At 49.1% G+C, this 23,222-nt stretch overlaps 1 protein-coding gene across 3 annotated transcripts in view; it reads right to left on the bottom strand.

Moving 5' to 3' along the window:
- Nucleotides 1-23,222, bottom strand: part of Prkcb (protein kinase C beta) — a 306,972-nt gene that overhangs the window by 17,742 nt on the left and 266,008 nt on the right. The window contains exon 17 of one of the 3 annotated variants that reach the window (XM_021725544.3): nt 4,384-5,058. The exons of 1 other annotated variant lie outside the window; for it this stretch is intronic. In XM_021725544.3, coding sequence (XP_021581219.3) covers nt 4,906-5,058 — 153 coding nt within the window. In that variant the 3' untranslated portion in view covers nt 4,384-4,905. Of the gene's footprint in view, nt 1-4,383; nt 5,059-9,620; nt 11,126-23,222 lie in introns of those variants that run through there. One more of the 3 variants, XM_078024200.1, reaches the window with a different exon arrangement.

The raw sequence follows: 23,222 nt of genomic DNA on the forward strand, positions 1-23,222 counted from the left end.
GGGGAAGATATGGGGAGGTAATTAAAATAGGATGTTTTTATAAGAAGAGGAAGAGTGATCCAAGCTAGCATGCTTGCTCTGTCTCCACCATGTTATAAAGAAGCAAGAAGACTCTCCCCAGATACCCAGCAAATACTGTTGCCATGCTTTCGGGCTTCCCAGCCTCCATAACTGTGAGCTACCTAAACCTCTATTCTTCATAAATGACCCAGCCTCAGGTATTTTGATCTAGCAACAGCAAACAGATGTACACACTACAATTTTGGAAAAGCTCACATGGGAAAGAACTGAGGGTATCCACCTGCTAAAACCTGTGAGGAACTGCAACCTCAATCAAATAGCCCACAAGGAACTAAGTCCTAGTTGTGAGTGGCTTAGAAGTGAATTCTTCCCAAGTGGAACCTTTAGCAGAAGGTTCCAAGCTAAGCCCTGCTCAGCCTCCCAACAGGCTGAAACTAAGATAACAGATGTGCATTGCTTTAAGCTGCTAAGTGTTGGTGTCACTTGTTAACAGTCATAGAGGAGAAGACACATATATCTAGGATTTCCCTATAAAAGCCAGCCCACAAGAGGGTTAAGATCTCATATTGAATAAAGAGCCATATCTTCAAATAGTCATAAATTCCCACTGGCTCAGGACTGTCCGTTATGCATGTATTTGTCTCTTGGACCTCATAAGAGGAAGTCCCTGGGCAAAAACAGAACAGAGTCCTTGTATCTCTTTTCTAAATGTCACTGTCATCTCACCCTGACATGCGGCCTAATTTGAGCGAGCCGTGTGTCAGAGAGACCAGACTGCAGGAGACGACCATCCACGATGGACAGGGTGTGGTGGTTCACTCTCTGGACAGGCCTTGAGCTCCACCCTTTGTTTTTTGGAAAATCAGGATTCACTTTGGGAACCAGATTCACTCTGCTTGCTTTCAGGAAGCGGTGAGCCAGAGAATTCCTGTGGGTCACGGCATTCTCCCAACAAGCAAAAATACGGGATCCGAGACGTCTGGCTTTCGGGTTTGGGGAGTCGGGCATTGACAGGGTGGTACTTGGTTGGATGTCCCAGATTCGGGTCCATCTCTTTCTTGCTTTGTATTCCTTCCTGATTACACCGGCATCTCAGCTTGCATTCGAGGTTTTAAAAAAAGAAAGAAAACATGACAGGAATTAGATCAGAGGGTTTAAGCTTGCCGTCGTTGGTTTGAAGAGTCTCTATCATCTGCTCTGAGGCTGACTCTGGTCATCCCACTGACAGGCCTAAAATCTGGTGTCGTGTCTCTGCAGGGATGGAAGGCACCATGGGGAAGCAATTCCTTTCCCATCGGTCTTATTTCTTTGATGCTCCCTAAATTCATTAATAATTCCGGGGAATGACTGTGTGATGGGATAGAAAACTGATCACAAACTTGCCATCCTCTCCTCCATGGGCCTATGCCGGGTGGTTTGGCACTGCCTGCCGCCCGTAGTCTAAAGCAGCAAGAAGACTCTCCCTAGATACCCAGCAAACACTATTGCCATGCTTTTGGGCTTCCCAGCCTCCATGACTGTGAGCTAACTAAACTTCTATTCTTCATAAATGACCCCGTCTCGGGTATTTTGTTCTAGCAACAGCAAACAGATGGACACACTACAATTTTGGAAAAGCTCACATGGCAAAGAATTGAAGGTATCCGCCTGCTAAAACCTGTGAGGAACTGCAACCTCAATCGAATAGCCCACAAGGAACTAAGTCCTAGCATGTGAGTGCCTTAGAAGTGAATTCTAGGAGTCTGTTTCTCCACCTGCTGATTTACCGTATGGGAAAGGAGCCAAGGCTTGGTGGGCCCTTGAGCACTGGGCTTGTCTCCTAGTCCTGCCCTTTGGAGTCACTAAACCCACTCTGTGAAGAAGCCCACCTTAGCCTCTTGGACCACCCAAGAGCACTCAGAACAAAAACAGCCATCCTACTGACCAGGCCATCAGACACCCAGAAGTGAATGAGGGCCTCCTGACACTGTCACCAGCTGAGCTTCCCGCTGCCTGAAGATACACGGACAAGTCCATCAGAGATAAGCTGGTGGCTAGACCAGAGAAGCCACCCTCGTGAGCCAAATAAATGGCATTTTTGAAAATCCCCTGGCTTTGAGGTGGTGTGTCGCTCGGCATTAGGCAGCTGATGTAGATTTTTATCATGTGAACGTTTCTCCCGGCTCATCTCGTGGGTGGATTTTTCAGGCCCAGAAAGCGAAAGCCTATAATTCCTCAGAGGGTGGAACTCAGGCAGTGAACGAGGCTGTGAAGTGATACTGACCTTCACGGTCAAAGGCAAAGCCGGGAGCCACTCCTTTAATGGCGTCTCATACGTCACCAGCTGCCACGAATCTTTGGGGTCGACTAAAATTCCTGTCCACAGAGAATCTGAATATGCTTCCCGAACCTATATCCCTTCTGTTCCAAGAACCCATTCCAATTGGTGGACAGAGCGCTGTGGAATTCCGTTCTTGTGTTTTGAGCATGACTCTGACCCTAGCGGCGGAGGTGCCGCTCGCGATGTGTGTGGCAATGGCCTCTCAGATGGTCCCCAAGGATCTTGACCTTCCAACAGTTTCACCTTGGATAATCCCCTGGACCCCAGGCTGAAAATAACTGACTCGATTCTAAAGAATAGAAAACAGCGACAAGTTGGGATGTCACTTCTGAGGTTAGGTTATAAAAGGTCTGCGATTTCCACGATGGGCACTCTCATTGGAATCATTTGCCCTAGGGGAAGCCAGGTCCTGTGTCCAGGGGCAGCCCCATGGAAAGGCTTATGTGGTAAGGAACTGAAGTTGCCAAGAATTATGTCAGGAAACTTGGGAGTGAATTCCAGATCATCCCAGTTGACTTTATGTGCAACTTGGCCTACCTCGTAAGAGGCTGTAAACCATCTAAGTCATACCCAGATTCCTGATCCACACAGATTAACAGATAATCAATATTTGTTGCTCTAGAGTCTGGGGGGTGCTTGTGACACAGCAATGGATAACTGGTACAACTGTGGTTCAGTCAACCAATCTGCCTTCTCTCTCTCCCCAGAGTTTGGTTCAGGGATTCACATGTGAACAGGCTGAGCCAGAGTAAAAACAGGTAGCTTTACAGAAGAAGACTTTTACAGAAGCTCCCACTCTTTCTTATGGGACTTGATCCTAAGAAGATGAGAGGCTGGATCTTCTGCAGCCATTTTGACCCCATGAGTGGACAGTTCTGGACTATCTTGTTGGTCTCCATCGCCCCAGCACCCAGGACTCCACGGGGTTCCGAGTAGGCACTCAATATTTATTCAATGAAAGATGGGTTTATATCTAGCAGATGGAAAAGTGGGAGAAGCTGGCATGCAATAGTAACCTCTTCTCTAATGCCATCTTCAGTGGAACCCGTCTAGAAACCTCTAGAAGAAAACCCATGGCTTCTTGTTTTCTAAATAGGGTATGCAGAACGCACAGTTTCTCCTTCAAGTTGAGGTTGGCTCCAGCCAATTTTAACTGGCAGAGTTTCCAAAATTCTGCCAAGATGAGCTCACTAGGTAGGATCAATGGATTCACTCTGTCTGGCCAATTGCTCCAAGAAAGGAGATGAGCAAACCCGGTAGAGAGAGAGTCCTAATGGCCTGAGCGTGACAGGTCTGCTCTCCGGTTACCCGCCAGCCTCAGCAGTGACGCAGACATGTGCTGCCGATGGGATGACGACATCTTTCAAAAAGAAACTGGAAGCAGGATTTCATTCAGAGAAGACAGCATCCAGCGGACACAGAGAAGCAGCACCGTGACACTGGGCTCTCACTCACCCCGCGGGGACTCCTTATCATGCCCCAAACATGGAGAAGCAACCTGCCTTATTTCCTCAAGTTCTCCTGGGCCTCCGTGGCTGACAAATGGGCCCTCTTTTTTCTGTTGTCTTTGTTTGTTCGTTTGCAGATGCTAAGCGGAATTAGGGTAGCACAGTAAGAGAGGTGTGTGTGCCTTTTCCAAATGGTAACACCCTCACAGGCCACAGAAAGTGCCCTCTGTACAGAGGCCAGCCTCCTTCCTGGCCTCGGTCATGGGTGGGATGAATTTTTGGTTATGCATTTTGTACTTAATGATAAACATGAAACCACACGGACTAGACAACTGTGTAGGTACCCGGATTATGGGCACAGGGAAATACTGAGGTCATCAAGCCTGTGTGTCACACACCCATGTGCCCCCACCCCCTCCCGCCACTCCACCCCCAGGGAATCTGAAGGTCTGGAAATTCATTTAAAACATCCCATTTCCAAAATGTTAATGACGATTTTAATTAAATAAAATTTTTGCCCCAGTGAAATGAAAGTTCAATCCGCTGGCAATACCAGCCGGTCGACCTAAAGACAGACACACAAGCGAGAGAGTGTGCATATATTAATTCAGTTTAATCATATCAATTCTTAAACAAAACAAAAAAAAATGTTTTCCTCCAAGAGACAATAGTTCACAGTAACTGCAAAGCTTACAACTTTTAAAAATACCGGTCATGCTGAGCATTCAAAGAAGATATTAGAGAATAACTGTAAAAACTTTTTTTTTTTTTTTAAACCAGGAACATCAGCTTCTGACTTTAAAAATTACAAATACGGAAGCATTTTGGTGTCAGACACAGTAGTTTTGACATCGTCTGGTTGATTCGATGAAGTTTCTGGAAGTTTGGAAAATTGTACCTCTATCACTGGATAATGCGCTTATTCCTAAACTAAACATTTTCAAATGGTAGAAAACAAACTAGCAAGCTACACATACAAAGAGAAGCCTTCTAGACAAGCTCTCCTCATGCCGGACGCCAGCACAGGGCACCATGGATCCTGGAAGACTAGAAGTGGTACGTACACAGCGGCCTGAAGTCTGGCACCCCAGGCTGAGCAGTGGAGTGTGCATTCACCTACACGTTAATGACAAACTCGGGGTTAGTGTAAGAGAAGCCAGCAAATTCATTTTGGTCCAAGTTCATGATGAAGAGTTTATCAGTGGGAGTCAGCTCCACAGGCTGCCTGGTGAACTCTTTGTCGAAGTTGGAGGTATCTCGCTTGTCTCTCTGCCAAACGGAAAGCACACACACATTAACACAAGCAGAAGAGGGAGGAAAGTGACCAAGACACGCCGGCGCCTGCCGGGCGGATGGCATCTCAAGAGCAGAGGCAGGAAGAGCCCTGGAGGGGCAGGTTTTAGCAGGTCCCTTGTGGGCACATTGCACATTGCATGTTGGCTTTGGGTATAGAGACCTTGTGGATTTTTTTTTTTTTTTTTTGAGAAAGGAAATAAATCACTGAGTTTCTTTAAAGATTGTCCTAAAGAGTTGTGGGTGCGTGTTGGGGGCAGTGTGTGTGTGTGTGTGTGTGTGTGTGTGTGTGTGTGTGTGTGTTTGGGGGGGGGTCTTTGAGAGTAGCAGAGAATTAGCTATTAGATAGAGCGTCCTGCACAGAAACCCGCTCAACAGCACCCCCTGTGTCTGGGAGGCCTCCTTCTTTGGAAAAGAAGCCATTCACAGCACAGAGTTAAAATGGTCCCGTGGGGGAAATCAGGTCTCTGCTCCGCAAAAGGAGCTGAGCAGGGTCCACTCCACGCTCGCTGGTACAATCCAGGATTCTAAGGGGCTGCTCCAAAGCCCACCTCCAAAGCCTTGCAGAGCAGAATCTGGGTCTTCGTGAGCTACAGGTTCTCTCTAAAGATGTTTCTAGCATCCTAAGCAACAAAACCTAAAGCTTCCAAGGTCTGTGAGGGCAGGCTTAAAAAATGCCACGACTCCATTCTCCCGGCTTGTCTGAGCTTGCTTTCTCTCTCTGGTTTTAAGTGTGTGTGTTATGGGGGTGGGGCATGAACCCCAGTTTACTATCTAAAGTCTGGGGCAAGTTTGACCAGGGACCATCAATCAGAGTGTGAGCTCTTCTGCATGATGTGCTAACTTTTGGGGGATCCTTGTCAGTCTATGACCTCTTCCCATCCTCACCCCACCCACCTGGAGGGCAGGTGGAGCTGGGGTCCTCACCCCATTGTGTGACATGAGAAAATGGAGGCCGTTCTAGGTAAAGTGACTGGCCCAGGATTGCACAGTGGGTGGCTGAGTCTTACCTGACCACATCACTGCTAAGTAGGGCCCCAACACAGCCCCTGTGGTTGCAGGGACAGCCCTGATGGCGGTGTCATTACAGAACAATAAAAGATAATGCGTTGGATTCAGTGACCCCGGGGAGGTTGCCTGGCTGAAACCAGAGTTATGTCAGACTGCAGAGCGGCAGGGTCAGAAAGGACTGGCCGATTCGAGTTTGGCCAGTCTCCTGGGGCTGAACTGAAATCCAGGCTTTATGGGCACCAATGGATAAGGATGTACTATTGCTGGGCTTGTTTCCTTCTGCAAAACGCCTTTCACCAGAGCTGCTTCTTTTAGGATGTGCCCCTGATAGAGGCGAAATGTCTTTGTGCAGTTCCCCACTTCCCCTTGGGGTGTCTGAGTGGGGGGTGTGCGAGGGAGGGAGGGAGACAAAACTAGTATCAGAAATATATTTGGGAGCTGGGGATCTAGCTTAGTGGGTCAGTTGTGCTTTGCACACAAAAGGCTCTGGGTTCAATTCCCAGCACCACAAAAAAAGAGAGAGAGAAAGAAAGATAGTTGGGTGATTGCCCATCCCAGAGCTTGTCATGTGGACAGAACTCGATTCAAGCAGTTTTACAACAATAAGAAAAAAAAAAAAAAGAAAGAAAGAAAAGAAAAGAAATATCCTGGTGGGTGTGGCCAAAGAGGACCCTGCTACAGATACAGGTGAAGTTGTTTTCTGGATGGTGGGGCGCCTCCTGCATGTCCCATCTGCTCCACCTGCTCTTGCCTGGTCAGCGTGTGCTATGGGTGGGGAGGGTGTCCAAGCCTGGGCACTCTGTGTGTCACTTCCTGTGTCCAGGGGGAAACTCCAGTGCCTCCTTGCCCTTTATTATCCGTGCACCCCTCTGCACCCTTTTAATTGTCGGCATGGCACTGACTGCTTCCGGACATGGTCTGGTTTATTTGTGATTTCTCTCTGGGAGGGCGCGGGCCCTGGTCTGCTTCTTTGCTATTGTATTTTCAGGACCAAGAAGAGTCCCTGACGTGGAGGAGGCCCTTCCTGAGTGTCGGTGGAGGGAATAAACCCATGAACGAAGGCTTGGCTGAGGGTGCGCCTCTTGGCTTTTGCCCATTTAGAACCACCCTGAGCCAGGGATCTCACTCTGAATCCATTCCCACGGGCCCTCGGGATCCCCCCCTCGGACACTAGGTCGAACCCCAGTGGAAACTGAACTGTGTGAGGGCCTGGGTGGGGGACAGAAGGCGGGCCTATCCGGAGTTAGGAGATGGACAGCTGTCCCCCTTGGGGTCTCCTCGGGCACCGTCGCCCTACCTGGCCTCTCCGGCCCCGGGGCTTGGGGCAGAGCTGTTTTCCCACCATCCCTGACTTGGGAAGCCGTCTCTCATTGGCTCTTCTGGTGAAGACCCAGGCTGCAGGCAGCCTCCTGTCCAAATAGCATCGGCCTTTAAGGCCTGTGTCCCGCGAGTAGATCCTTCTGAAAAATACTTGAGAACTGTACCCCAGAAGTTGGGAGAGGGTGGTCCTCTGGGTTGGGATAATTCCTTTGGGGACGAAGGCATCTGAAGCCGTGTGCGAAGAGCAGACCTCATCTAGAGGAGGTGACAAATGCCACGGGCTTCCGATAAATCCCCCAAGAAGGTCCTTGTGACTGGGGCCCGATCCTATCTTAGAAGAGCAGAAGACGATCAGGGGAAGTCCAAAGAAGAAAGCCAAATGGTGGACGACTGGCCACGGCTAGCTAGCGAGGACACTGTTGAGGTGACTTTGAATTTTCTGATTCTGGTTCTTTTTAAATCCTCCCCTCGTTTAAATTCTTTTGGAACATCTCAGCCTGTTCTCAGGGAGGCTGGAAGAACCAGGTGTGGCCATCTAGAGACCGTGTGCTTGAAGGAGAGGGTGGGAAGAGGTGGTACCTGCAGAAGTCTAAAAATGCTACCTGAGAGGTGACGCTTCCAACTCAGAACCCTGCTCGACAGGCCAGCCCCGCCCTGCTCCATGGAAAGAGGACACCTGAGTGGGTATCTGCCTCTGCTCAGCTTTTCGGTGATTCTGTGCCTTGGGTCTTCTAGAAGGGAGTTGTTCTGTGGACCCTCCTACCTCTCCTTCCCCACCCATGGCACTATCTGATTGTTCCAGAAACCCAGCCTCAAACTGTGGTCTCTAAAGAGAAAGGGAAGCCAGTGAAGATGTTGGATGATATCTTTCTTTGTTAAGAAGCTGTTCCTAACTGATCCAGAGACTCCTTATCTCTAGAGCACACCTTGATTTCAATTCCCTGTTGAATGGCTGCCCTCCCCTGCAGATGGCATGCGAGAGGAAAAGGAGGCAGGGGACAGATTGCATCTTGATTATGACCTACTGTGCTCCTGGCACCCAGCCGGGCACACACTGGGTGCTGAGTAAATGCTCATCTGAGTGAAAGGAGGGCAGGATCAATGGATGAAGGCAAAAATAAAAGTTTTTCTTCCTGGATAAAAATTTGCAAAGTTTTTTTTTTTTTTTTCCCCAGAGATTACAGATGATGCAAGTTCTGTTTCTGGATTCCTGGGTACAGGAAACAGGAGGAATTCTGACTAATGATCCCTCACTTCCACAGAAGGCTTCTCGAACCCACCCTTGGCCAGGTCATGCTAGAGGAACGGAGGCTTTGGCTTGAGTATCTATTGCTGCCAACTAGGCAACTCGAAAAATAATGGCAAGATTTGGGAAAATGTAGAGTGCAGTATATAAATATACACTTATATTCTATCTATCTAACTGTCTATCTACCTATCCATCCTACACTGTTTTCTAAGGTTATCTTCGATCATTTGTCAATAACCCAATGTTTCTCTATGTGTTTTATCCTGAGAACATATCCAGGGGGAGGGTTTGCCCTGATTTCCCTCTTTCTCCAACCTCCTAGTCAGCTGGGACTTCAAGTTTGCTCCACCTTAGGTCCAGACTGTTCGACAATGGTGACAGCAGGCTTGGTCCCCAAGACTGAAGCCAGGTGAACTAAGAGGGCCACAAAGGATGGTCTACAAGGGACTTTGCCTCGGCAGAATCCCAAACGCATGGTCTCCCTAGAGGGGAGAAGTCTTGCTCCAAGGACATCTGTCAAGTTTTTTTATTTTTAAGTTCCCTTGACAGTCTCTCAGAAACCCTGGAGTTTCTGGAACTTTCTTCGACTGGGATAAGAATTCTTTTCAGGGCGGCCTGAGAACGGCAGGAAGAAGTAGGGACAGACAGATGAGCTGTCCCCACCCATTCAGATAGACATGAAATGTCTCCCTCCAAGAGGGTCTCTCTGGGCTTCTGGGGTCTCCCAGAGTTGCTGGCTATGAAGGATATTTAGTCCAAGCTGGGAGGACTGGGGATTTCAAAAAGAAAACCAAGAGCCCCGGCCATGTTCACTGCTGGCCTCCGCACTTGATTTGGGTGGAAATGTGTCCCAGGCTCTGTACCAGTGTCTCTGCCTGGCTCAATACTGGGGGCCGAGTCTAAGCTCTGGATTTAGTTCCTTTCTCTTGAAATTCCTTCCTCGGGCCCTATTTTGTAGTTTGGGTCCGCATTTTTTTTTTTTTTTATTCAAAGAGAGTAGTTTTCCTTGAAATAGTATTTTTTCTTCTTTTCTTTTCTTTCTTTCTTTTTTTTTTTAAATTGTATCTTGACGCTAGAAGAAAAATGGCACATAACAGAAATCCAGACACAAATGAACATTTCCACAAACATCTTGCAAAACAACATCAAAGGGAAGAATACGACTGGTTTTTTTTTGTTTTGTTTTCCCCTTTGTTTGAAGAGATGGTGTCTCTCTCAGAAGCACTCAGCGTTCCAAAGCTAGTGAGGGACCTAGTTCAGGTGCCCTCCCCACAAGCCTGAATCTGCTGGGCTCCACAGCCGTCTTCTGGTTAAATCAAGGCAGGTCATTGTGGTGCCCAACATTTGGACACATATTTTAAAGCATGTGGAACAACATGAGTAACTTTTTTCTTTTCTTTTCTTCTTTTTTTTTTGCATTTGAATAACAACAGAAACAAAACCCCCAAAAGCAAATAAAGTTTGAAATGTAATGTCAATCCACGGTGGCCCCGTTAGGACTTTGCTAGAGTGACCATGTTGTTTCAGGGAACAGTACCAAATGCCCTCTTGGAGTAGTTTGGGGACAAGGGTGACCGGGGACACACAGTACCAGGAATTACAGCGTGGAGGTAGAACCCAAAGCTGGTTTGCCTTTTGACCCCTGGAAGTGCTTTTAGATTGAAACGGTCTAAAAAAGCACATTCTTGAAATTTTAGGACTCAGATAATCTTCTTAACTTTGAGTTTTTTTTTTTTTTTTTAAAAGAAATTTTATTTTTAGCGTGTTCTTTTCAAAGCTCTGCTGCTTCCAGAACAGGCCGCATGGATGGAGGGATTCCCTCTAGGGCAAAGCAACCATATATTTGGATACAAGCCAAGCCCCAAACCTGGAAATGGAAGAATACTGCTGGCATCTGACTCACCTACCCATTTTGTAGGAAGAGTCTAGATCGGATGGTTGGCGTGAGAAATGGCAGTGCAGAAAAACGAGGCAGAGGAAGCAGGCATCTCCTCTTGCCCCTTGGATGGACACAGCTGTCATGCTGGGGGACAGACCTTGGAAGAGGACTTGGATTCTGTCTCAATTATGCAGCGGCCATTTCTGCCTGCCACCTGCATAATCCCATCTCGTCCTCACGAGATGCTCCAAACTACCTGAGGACATTTGGGTTCCGGAAACATGGTCACTCTGGCCTCATCAGAAAACAAAACATGGATGTATCTCAGCAATGAAAGAAAAAAGAAAAAAAAAAAAGAAAAATGTCACCATAATAGCCGTTGAGCTTGAATGACAGAAATGAAGGACGGAGATCTACACATCTACTTAGCTCTTGACTTCAGGTTTTAAAAATTCAGAGTTAACAAAGGAAAATCCTTCGAATTCTGACTGGTCAATATTCCTGATGACTTCCTGGTCGGGAGGTGTAAGGACGGGTGGATGGCGGGTGAAAAACCGGTCGAAGTTCTCAGCATTTCGCCCACACTATGAGAGGGGAAGAAAAGAACCGGTGGGTGGAAAAACAAAGCAAAAGCAGCGGAAAAAAAAAAAAAGGCAAAAAAAAAAAAAAAAATAGAACAGAATCGGATGTGGCTTCCTCCAATCCCTTCCCTTCCAGAAACTCAGAGAGGTTGTTTCCAATGATCAGAAATGAGAGCAACAAAAAATGCAAACTTCTCATGACCTTGGTACGTGACCTTGGGCTCCCGACCTTGACCTGCTGTAGCTCATGAGTTCAACCCCTGGTTTCCTTCTGGGCGGTCAGGAGATGGATGGCAAAGGCATGAGATGGTGGGGCTACTGGCACATGGTATGTCCCCACCCCACCCCATCCCACCCCCCAAAGTCCGCCAAGCTCCTCTGGGGGAGAAGATGGGATTCAGGTGGGGCCAGAGGCAAAGTAATGACCCGTTCATACGTCACCTGGGAGATGTCAAGATTTACAGTAGCAGAGCCCTTAAAGCTGCCCTGTGGTTCATTGGTCAGAAACAAAGATGTTTATTTCCAGCTCAACCTAATACCATTTCTTTATAAACTCCAGCCTGAGGAAGAAGATCCCACGGGGAGCCTACGATACCTGGGTAACTACCAGGCCCGGGTTAGCTGGGCCAGTCCTTGACTCTTAATTACAAGGTGCTCGGAGATAGATTTAGCTGGGCTTCCTCCAATTTAAAAAAAAAAAAAAAAAGTGGTTTGGAAGCAAATATAAACCAAGGTCCTGGGAGGCAAGCAGGGTCTAGAGTGAAAATTACTGTGATTTCTCATTCATTCTGCTGCTCCTTCAATAAGAAATGTCCCTGATCTTGAGGCAGAGTTACAATGTGTGTGTGTGTGTGTGTGTGTGTGTGTGTGTGTGTGTGAATGCATCGCACACAAATTCCCACCTGCTAAGAAGAGACAAGTCCCTACATCTGGGGTTCTTTGTCCTTCATCAACAAAACCCCATTTGTGCAAAAGCTCTAGGTGGTTCCCACTATCTCTAGGAGATCACAGCCTAATCATAGAATAGCAGTAGTAGGTACGAGAATTATGGCTGGTATCTGCTGTGCATTTGCTGTAGCCAGACACGGTGCCAAGCTGTTTGTTTGCATTACCTTATTCAGTCCTCCCGAGGACCCTATAAGGTGGGTATTAGTATCACCCCCATTTTGCAGATGAGGAAACTGAGGCCAGGCAGGTCGTGTCATTTGTTCAAGGTCAGACTGCGAATGAACAGCAAAGCTGGGGGTGGGGGGGTTGGACTCAGCTGACGTCAGAGCCCAGGGCCCTGGTTCCATTTTTATAAGTACAGTTGGGAGACGAGCCACTGACGGGACAGCAGAGGGGGACAGGTGGGAGGAAGTCAAGGGTGGGGAGGATGCGGTCTCCGCTGTGAACAAGAAAGGATCTGGTTGCATCGACTGCTCAGACAGAATTTGGGGAATTCGGGAGGGTGATTATTTCCATATTGGACATGACATCGAGAGACCAGGGAGCCTGGGGGAGGAAGGAACCAGAGAGAGTTCCAAGCACAGGTTCTGAGGCTGAGCAGAGAGAGAGCTTAAAAAAAAGAGAAAGAGAGAGAGAAATTCAAACAACAGAGTGTAGAATGTGAGAAAAGAGAGTAACAGTAATAAAAGCCACTGAGGACTTTCCGTACCACGGGTATTTGCTGCGAGTTTTTGCACCTGTTCTCGTCTTAATTCATGGAAACCCTGTGAGGTTGATATTTTATTCCCATCTTCTTAGGATAAAATTGCTCCCGAAACTGCTCAGCAGCAGGAGAATCAAGGAGAGAGCAAGTAGCAGGCCGCGGAGGGCGGAGAGAATCCAGGGACAGAGGCAGCATCCTCAAGGAAGCGTCCCCAGGAGGTCAAGTGGGAAAGTCCTTGAGGATGGGCCGGCGCGTGGGCAATTGTGAGGACGCCGAGGAGACCCGGGAGCCTGCGGCTGGGTGCCAGCCCCTGGTGACAGCATGCTGAGCAAATCAAGGAATGCAAGGGCCTCTTAAAGACCTTCTCAAAGGGGAGGAGAGGAATTGGAGGTAGGTGCAAGGGATTTAGCTCTCAGGGAGCCTCGGTTTCTATGTAGGTAGAAGTCTGTGGAGCACGGACACGGATTCAAATCCTGCCATCTTGCTGCCCGCTAGCTGTAGAGTGCTGGCCAAGTCTCAGGAATCCTTTCTCTTTTGAAAAACAGGGACAATCCCAATTCCTATCATTTGGGGTTATGACAAGGATAAAATGAGATAATGCACATTATTGTTGAATATGTTGAATATTATTACATATTATTATTATTATTACTACTACAAGTAGGCCCAGGGTCTGGCCCTCAGTAGGTCCTCAACACACCACAGTTGTCAGTATTATTTGGTTCTAGTTTTCCACTACAAGTCCCCACAGGCAGCCTATGCTTCCTGGGACAGGGTATTTTCATGGTGTCTTAAGTTTTAAATACCGAGGACACAGCCTTGAATTTTTAAAAGACTTTCGTTACACTCAAAGAAAATACCTGTCATTCCAAGCGAAATCGTTTCCCCCTCTTTTCGTTGCCATTTTAATAGAACAGAATATATAGACTCCCTCTGACGAATATATAGTTCTTATTGATTTTACTCTGGAAATAAAAAGGATGTGAAATAGAAAATTCCGGAAGAGTCCCAAAAAACGTGGACCCGAGGAAGTTTCGGCAGGCAGAGGGAAGAAAAGCCTAAATAAACGTTTTTATATTCTGAGATCGGGAAAAGATATTTCAAAAGGATAAAACAAGAGGTAACGACCAAAAGAAGCTGATAAGTCTGACTTCATAAAAATTCACATGTGGCAAGAAAAAAAAGAGTGAGTCTAAAGACTGACAACGAATGAGAAAGACCATATTTTAGCACCAACTAAAGAATCTCTCCTTAATGTCCAAGGCGTCATTTGGAAGCTGTGGGCAGAGGGAGCCACAGGTGCAGAGCCTTGATACAGGGCGCTCACTTGTCATTGTCATTTAACAGCAGTGAAGCCAGGGTGTCCGGAGCAGAGCAACTGAGGGGGGGGGGAGAGGGAGAGAGAGAGAGAGAGAGAGAGAAGAGGGAGGAGAGGTCTGCAGAAGGACCAGGAGCCAGGCACGGGCCTCGGCGGCCAGGCAATGGAGAATAGCAGATTTCCATCTTGGTTGGACAAGAAGTTGCTGGAATGTTACGAGCCTTGAGTGACAGCATCTGACAGTGTTCAAAGCAGGGTCACTGTGCTCTATGCCAAATGGACCCTCGGGAAGCCAGGATGGAGACAGCCTGTCCAGAGAGCCGGCTGCCCGCTGGATCAGCCGAGAGAGAGGGAGGGCAGGTGTGGAGGAAAGGGGGTTGCCGGGAGGTGGGAAGACGCTTTTGAACTTGGGATACATTCTGAAGTTAGAGTTGACAGGATCTGCTGAGAGATCAGAGGGGGGGCGGGGCAGCAGCGGGCAGAAAGGAGTGGCTGGTGTCCCCGAGACTTGTGGCCTGAGCTAGCTGGTGAGTGAGGGCCAGGAGGGGGTACAGCGGATTTGTGGGGGGGAGGACAGGGATTTCAGATACTTGGCTTCATTGATGGTAAGTCTGAGACTCCTGCAGGGATGCCCAGGGACGCCCCAGTGTCAACAGGAGCAGGGAGCTGGCCTGGCACAGCGGGGACCGCACAGCGGGTAGGAGACAGTTGTCATCATCCCCAGGAGAGGACTGTGGACAAGCCGCAGCAGCAGGAGAAGAGTGGATGAAGTGGAGAGAAGATACGGAGGTGTCAGGACCGCTGGAGGGGTGGCCTCGTGTGGGGACCCAAACCAGCCAGCGTGGGAAGCCTATTAGCTGAATCCCAGTCTTCGGGGGCCATTTTCCCCCCTTAAAAACCATCCATTTCCCATCGACACCAGAAGGTTGCTGATGTGTCTGGGCCTCCCCAGAGGCTGTGACGGGAGACGCTGGAACAGCTTCTGGTGGCTTCCCAGCCACCTCCCCCAGCCCGCCCTCCCCTCCCCCCGCCTGGGAGAACAATGAAATCATTAAATGAGATAGCACAGAGGGGCCGCCAGCACGGGGTTAACCAAAGGGGCACCAATGCAGCCGGAGCGTGATTTCCCTGCTAATAAGCAGCTTACGGCCCCAGATCCCAGCCTCCCCTGTTAAGTGTTTCTGTGTTTTTCAAATGGAGCTGTCGTCGCCCATTAGCTTCAGCCGCTAGCTGAATGGGGGAATGGGGACGTCAGCCCCTGGGAGGGGGAGGCCCAGATAGGCTCAGAGGCCGGCCTTGTCCTGGGAGAATGGGCAGCTCGGGGGCTGGGGTCTGATTCCAGTCGCCGGGTGGGCCACCCCTGCCCCTCCACTAAAGCCTCAGGTAGCGACTGAAAGGACATTCAAGCCCCCGGTCATCTGGGTCCACCAAGGGGGGGTCTCCAGGACAGGGACGGGGGCCAGAAAGCACTTGAGTCATGTTCAATACCAAGCACCTCTTCCAGGGACAGAGAGGGCAGGGAGCGCTGGGCTCAGAAGCTAAACAGAAAGGCCCATGGGACTTGTGACATGGTGGCTCCTTCAGTTTCCTTCTCTTCCTTCTGAGTTCTGTTTTTCTGTGGTAATAACAGCTCGGAGACCGGCTCTCCACCGAGGGGCCCAGGGCCTAGCCGTGGTGGACCACCGGCTCCCTCCGCCACAGGCCCTGGCTCCAGAGCCAGCCCCACAGAAACGAACCAGTGGAAGCTTGCTCACCCACCAGCAGGGACCTTCCAAAAACGCCAACCAGGACGCGGTAGCACCCCTCTTATTCCAGGGGACACGTCAGAGACCCCCCCCAGGGGACATCTGCAACCCCGGGAGAGCATGCACCCTGGGGACACTGTTTCTTCCCCTACGTGCCTATCTATGACCTATCTATAAATTGGTCCCCGGATGAAATTAACAATGATCACCCATCGTAAAGCAGAACGAGGATAACAATATACTGCTTTAAAAATGGCCTGACATTTATGAATCGTTTCTGGAATTTGCCATTTCTGTATTTTTGTGTCACTGTTAACAACAGTTAACTTTAAACCATGGGGAAAAACCAGGGATCAGGGGAACAACTGAGGGTCATTTTGCCACTCTTAGCTGTAATGACTCCCCCTTGCCCAAAAGCCCGCATTCTGTAAAAAAGCTTACAGAGTCCTTTAGGACTGGACACGGGTCAGCAGGGCTTGAGCGCTCTCCACCAGCCCCTGACACCCTCCAGTCCCTAGGACACTCAGGCACCTCTCACCTCTCCTCTTTCCGCCCCACCCAGCCACCTCCCACCTCCTGTCTGTCTCCAGAAGGGTGGCGTCTCCTCCACAATCCTGGGCACCTCTCCTCCACACTCCTGGACGCGCCCCCTCAAGATCCAGGATGTTCATCAAAGACTCATTAGAGGAAAAAAAAAAACAAACTAATTTGGAATCCACCATCATCCAATGGGGAAAACAGTTAAATAAATAATGATCCATCTATTTGATGTATTACCGCGCAAAACACTTTGAAACATTAAAAAAGGAGACGTAGAAGAATATTAAACGACAGAGTGTAATATGTAATCACAAAGAGTGTGTCCCCATTCTATAAACTGGCACACCGAGGTACGCATCCTATCTGTCTGCCTATTCTACGCGCCCACGCCGGCGATTCCGAGAGTTACGGATGGTGATGATTTTCCCCTTCCTCTTTCGTTCTTGACCGTATTTTTGAAAATAATAAGTATCACGTATTATTAGGATTCGAGAAGAAGAAAATCACCTACAAAAACTATTGGACATGAGAGAGAATTCGCATGGAAGAAAGGAAAAGACAGAAATGAAGAGAACAAGAAAATCGAGTCAATGGAAGGCCAGCCTGAGGGGGTTGGGCAAGTTTTAGCTCCACCAACAACTCTCAGACAAGGTCCCCTAAGGGGCTGTCCTGTGCCACCGTGGAAGGAGGCTCAGGTTGGGGTCTTGTGCACCCTCTAACAGCTTGCTAGACACTGGCAGAGAGAGGGTCCCTGTCCTTGTCCTCACGCAACTTGTGGTCTAGCAGAAGAGACTTACGCACACCCAGGCCACGGGAGGGACACTGTGTGGTAGGTGCTGCCGCTGAGCCCAGAGGCAAGGATCCCAAGAAAGGCCAGGAGCACCTCGTGGAGAAGTGACATCGGAGCTGAGTGGGACCTGAAGACTCTGCTCCCCTAGGAAAGAGCCCAGGGCGTAAAACAGGGGTGAAAGCAGAGAGCGGGAGGTGTGAGGAGAGGGGAAAGATCCCTTTCCTGCTTTCCCTGCTTGGCCTGAGTTTGAGAACAGGAGGGTCATGGCCCAGGGAAGCGGCCTGCCCAGTCTCCACCCAGAGACACAGGAGGGATCCACCCGGGAGGGGGGGGATTCAGCCAGCTAAGCGCGGACCTGCCACCCGTTTGATCATGTTTAAAAGTCATTTGTGGACTTCGGCTTTTCTCTCAAGCAAAGAGTCAGAGGATATTCAGCATTCTCTGGCCTTTGGCAGAAAAAAGAAAAGAAAGAAAGAAAGATGAAAGGCTCCTTTTCCTGCAAATAATGAAGGCTCCTGCAATCATGGATATTTTCTCTCTCCATCTATTGAGGAGGAAGTCGGTGAGAGAGAGGGCTTTCGTGTTTGAGAGCGAGTTTGTTTGGCTTTTATTTTTTTTTCCCCTGTTAGTTTTCATTTTAAAATAACACACAATGTTTTGTTTTCTTCCAGATCTGAGTTTAAATGCCACCTCCGTACAAGAAGCTGTGCTGGGTCCCCTCCAAACGAGGTCCATCCCCCATTCCTCTCTCCTGCGAGTCTCCATCAGTCTTCCCATCCACTTCTTTCATAGAAATAAAATATCTGACCTATCTCAATCTAGGATTGCATGTTCACTTCTTTGCTTATCCATCTGGGTTCTATGTTTCCATCCAGGCCTAAAGCTCCCTGAACACAAACTCACGTCTCTTTTTCTCCTGACTGCATTTCCAAGACCGAGTACCAGCACTCAGTGTTATCCAAGGGATGGAGGGTGATGTATGCTAAGTGCTTGCTGTGAGCCAGTGCTGTGCAGAGTACTTTACCAGCATTATCCTTTTTCATTCCCAGACAGCTCTACAAAGTACAAGGTGGAAACGTGTTTCAGGGGTTTAAGTATCTGATTGGACCCCAGATGTGACAACGGATTCAGTCACTTCTATTAGACTTCTCCATTTAGTGCAGAAACAAATAAGCTGTTAAAAAGCAACAAGAAAAAAATAAAATCCTTTGCAATTCCACCACCCAAATCTCTATTAGGTTAACACTTTGTCTGTGTCGTGGATGAATGAAGAGATGGGTAGAGGCTTTTTATTCTTTAAGGAGATGTGGAATCATTCTTGGTTTTCCTTCTCTCTCTCTCTCTCTCTCTCTCTCTCTCTCTCTCTCTCTCTCTCTCTCTCTCTCTATCTCAATGCTGGGGATCAAACCCAGGGCCTCATGCATTACTTTATTTTTTTATCCTGCTTTTTAAAACAAACTAGATGAAATACACCATCAACATTTTTGTTTCCATATCAACAGAATTCTTTCCCTTATCTGCTCTTCTCTATCCATCCCCAAACCTCCTTGCTTCCTTCAAATACATGCACTCTGGAAAAGTCCTAATCTCTTCTATTTGCCTGTGTTTTTAAAGATTTGATTCCCACAAATCTGTGGGACAGGCAGAGAAAAAAAAAAAGATTATATCCCCTTCACAGAGAACTTGAAAAGTTAATCTGTTCTAGGCCACATGGGGCCAAGTAGGAGGACCAAGACTCAGAGACCGGTGGGTTCCATTTCAAAGCCTCTGGACTTTCCACCACGTTTCACTGGCTATGGACGCTCAGCTGGTCACGTGGTGTGGCCTTACTGGAGAAGGTGAATTCAGTGCCCACCCTGCCCCCCCCCCCGTTCCCAGCTATACCCCCATTTAAGCAAGTGACCTAAGATGCCCAAGCTCAGTTCCCCACTAGACAGACGGACCTCCCTTCTGGGCCCAGGGTTGGAGGAACACTCCTGAATCTAAACTGAGGTCTTCATTGCTGACGGCTTCACCACCGTGTGATGATTGTGTTTCTCTTGGGTCCACGCTACCGATGAAGGTCAGTTATCATCATGGGTAAGTCCTTTCTGCCAAGCTCAAAACGAAGATGTGTGTTTCAAAGTTACAACAAGCTTACAAGAACATGATGGTCGGACATTTTCTTTTCCAATTTAGAAAATATAAAAACTCATTTTGTTCTGAAGTTGGGTAGTAAATTAGAATAGCTCTTCTACCCCTGAGATCGGGGCAGCGGTGCCCTCTCCTTGACATTTCTTTATTGCTGAACACTTTAGAATCTTAATAATTGTACATTTTTTTTCCCCCTTAACATCTTGAGAGATGAAACCACAGTCTGGTTCAGAACAAATAAATAAACGTTAAAAATAAGCCAGGTGTGGTGGTGCACGCCCGTCATCCCAGCAGCTCGGGAGGCTGAGGCAGGAGGATCGTGAGTTCAAAGCCAGCCTCAGCAACAGCGAGGCCCTGAGCAACTCCGTGAGACGATGTCTCTAAATAAAATACAGAGCAGGGCTGGGGACGTGGCTCAGTGGTTGATTGCCCCTGAGTTCAATCCCGAGTACCAAATAAATAAACAAACAAATAAATAGATAACTGAAAATGTAACCAAAACTTTGAAGTTTTGTTTTTTAAATGCACATCCGTTACGGAACGGCCACTGGGTGCTGGCCCACCCTGTCAGGTGTGCAGAGGTGTGATGGGTGGCTGCGCTGTGCCTGGGGAGGGCCATACTCCAGCCTACCCAGGAGAGTCCTGTTCCAGTGACAAACAGAAGAGGACCTGCCACTCAAAACTGCCCAGGAGCCTGACGGGATACGGGAAGGAGCTGCAAGGTGAGGTCAGGCCTGAGCCCCCAGGTGAGGGTGGCAGGAAGAGATGCATGCTGGGAACAGGGGGGTGCTTCGGCAGCCCCCCCCCCCCAGAAAGACCTGTCGAGCAGATTGACAAACCCCTCGGAGCTGCAGCTTCTCACACCCGGCTGGGGATGGCTTTGGTGGTTGTTTTTGAGAAACTTGCCAATAAACAGGAAGGGAGCTTTGTTCTTTCTCTGGGTCACGGGCAGGACTCAGCGCTCCAGATTGTCACCAGGCGTGGCTGGAGAGGTCGGAAGGGAAATCAGCAAGCAGAGTGCCACAAAAAATGAGGGAGGAGAGGGACTTCAGAAGGAGGGAGGAACTCTGAATTTAGCCGGCAGACACACAGCCATCCCTCGGTATCCAAGGGCGGCTGCTTTGCAATGTCTTTTGGCTCCTGAAATACCCAGATCCAGGGATGCGGAGGTCCGTTACATAAAGGGTGCAGTATTTGCCTCCTCCTGAATATTTTGAATCACCCCCAGAACTACTTATAATACCTGATCTAATGCAAACACGGGGTACGTAGCTGTTGTGCTGTATTGTCTAGGGAATAGCGGCAGGAAGAATGCTCTGTACGTATTCAGTGCAGATGCCATTTTCTTTTGATCCATGGTTGGTCGAATCCATGGATGTGGAACCCGGGGACACCGGAGGTCGACTGTCTAAAGAAGGGAGTAGTTACATGTGAAGATCAGCATCACTGCCAAGACAGAAAGGAGTCAAGCAAGGTTCGGAAATTGCACGTGACGTGGGGGTATTTCTGGGCTCACGCACATCCTCTCCAGGGTGGCCCTCAAGAACCTGGCTGCAGCCGGTGGCTCTGGGAAGGAGCATCAAGGAAGGCTGGCGAGGGGTCAAGGGAGAGGGAAGACTGAATTTCACTGCATTGCTTTGGACGCCGCTTGAGCATTTTAGTTTTTCCCGTTTTGTTTAAAGGAGGCAAGATCAAAGCAGGCAATCACGTGGCCAGGTCAAGAGAGAGAGCGTAACCCCAGGAGAGGAGGCCATGCTGAGGCCCATGATGAGTCACGGAGAGAAATGACCACGGAACGGAACGGTGGGAGCAGATGCCAGATTGCACGGGAACCCAGAAAAAAAAAAACAGGAAGTGTCTTTGGGTGGAGAGAGCAGAAGCGGGCAATGCCTTCCACAGATGGTTTGTATGCAAAATAGGACAGAGCAGAGGGCTTTGCAGGAGGGAGGAGGGATCCTAGATACCAGGGAAAGGCTCTTTCAGGGGGAGAAGATGGAGTCCGAGCAGACGACAGCTGCTGTTTGCCTCTGCCCAGCAGGGGTACCCTCTTCTTTAGTAATAAAAGGACCCATCTCTTCTCCTCTCTCAAGATGTCAGCTTTAGATAGGAACAGACCTAGTCCCTGGGCTGAGGGGTCCAGCGACCAGGCCTGGGACTCCAACACAGTCCATCCCCCTGGAATTACGGATGAACAGAGGACCCAATGTCTTCCAACAGGACCCAGTTCCCAGGATGCTGGGATTTTCGAGAAAGCATGCATTTGATTGATTTATTTATTTTGGGTGGAAGTTGTTGAGATTATGGGATAGGAGTCCATCGTTGCTGCGTGTTCAAGAAAGTCTTCAAGAAGGAAGAGGAAAGTCCCTGCAGAGGAGAGCAGCCCCCAGAGAGCTGGAGGAAGGGATTTCCGGGGCCACGTCGGCTCACTCATTTTCTTTTCCTTAAAAGCCAGCCTAGGTGCAACCGTCGGGGAGACGGGTTAATACGGACAGATGCTGTGGACACCGGCTGGGCGGGAAGATGCTCAGGGGGGATGGGAGGATGGGGCCCAGCCCAGGGATGGAGGGCGTGTCTTATGTTAGGGGACACAGGGAGGGACCCAGAGGGAAGGAGGTCAGGCAGGTCGAGATGACCACGCAGACAGGGGCAGGAGGCCGAGGGCCACCCTCCTGTGGGCTCTCCAGGCCTCGAGTTCCCCAGAGACTGAGGGGTGGGGCTATCAGCTGAGACCAAAGGGACTGGAACTTTTAGTGGTCAGAGAAGGTTTGCAGATTTGCCCAGAAGGCTCCGGAGAGACGGACGGGGAAGGCAAAGACCCCAGCTGAGGTCTGGAAGCATCTGCAGGGGCTCCTGGGGGTCCCCGTTGCCCTTCTTTACTCAACTGCTAAGCAGCAGAGCTGGGCTGAATCCTGGGTCCAGTTAACTCTAGCCCACAACCTTTCTGCTTAATCCAGTCTTTCTGGACCTATTTGCTCCTTTTTCTCAAGTTTGACCAATGATGGGCATCTGAGACATGGTGATGGGCATTACAGAAGTCAAGAAGCTGGACTCCATGGATAACCACCCGACAAGACAGTAGCTAAACACAAGATCGGAGCAAAACCACTTAACGTCCTATACCCAGGCGGATGAGTTACGACACAGGAGAATCGTGACAGCGGTCAAGAGGACAGGCTTTGAGGTGAAGAAACAGGACTCTAAACTGGCCCTAGGACTTCCTAGCTGTGTGACTGGGGGGCAAGTGACTTAGACTCTGTGAGCCTGTTCCCTTCTGTGTACAGGGGAAGTGATAACAGCACCTACCTCGTGGGGTACTGGCCAGGATTCAGTGAGATGGGCAAAACAGAGCTCTAGTTTCCAGTGAAACTAAATAATTGAACAGAACACGCCTGACTCATCCTAAACGTGACAGCTGTGAATGGTGTGATCCAGAAAGCCCTGAGTCCCTAAGGGGAGGCCCAGTTTTCCGGTCCTGGTTCTGATACATCCCTGGGTGAAGGCACTTTGGCAAGCTTTGGGCCTCTGCTTGCTCGTCTGTAGAATAAAGGATTGAACCGGGCTTCCCGTCTCTCAGTCCTTGACTTCTATTCTAGGCCAGTTGTCATTGCCAGGTGCATCCTAACGGCTTCCCGCCCCCCCACGTCCCTGGGTCCCTGGGTGACCTCTCCTTCCACCATTTCAATTCAGACGACAGCTTAATGTCATGCACCTGGCGAGTGATTTAGGAACTTTACTTGGCCCCGGAACCCGCCAATTCCCACCATCCCATAGAGAGTCTCCTTTGATCTGCCGTTTAAATGGGTTCCCCGCAGGAGCAGGGCCATGGATCGATGGAAAGAGACAGGCAGACAGCGTCCAGGCTGCAGGTTGGAATGACCCTGGGCTACTTGTACGCAGTATATGAAAATAGCCTTGGATTTTTA

This window comes from Ictidomys tridecemlineatus, chromosome 10 (genome assembly GCF_052094955.1).
Source record: "Ictidomys tridecemlineatus isolate mIctTri1 chromosome 10, mIctTri1.hap1, whole genome shotgun sequence".
NCBI lineage: Eukaryota > Metazoa > Chordata > Mammalia > Rodentia > Sciuridae > Ictidomys > Ictidomys tridecemlineatus.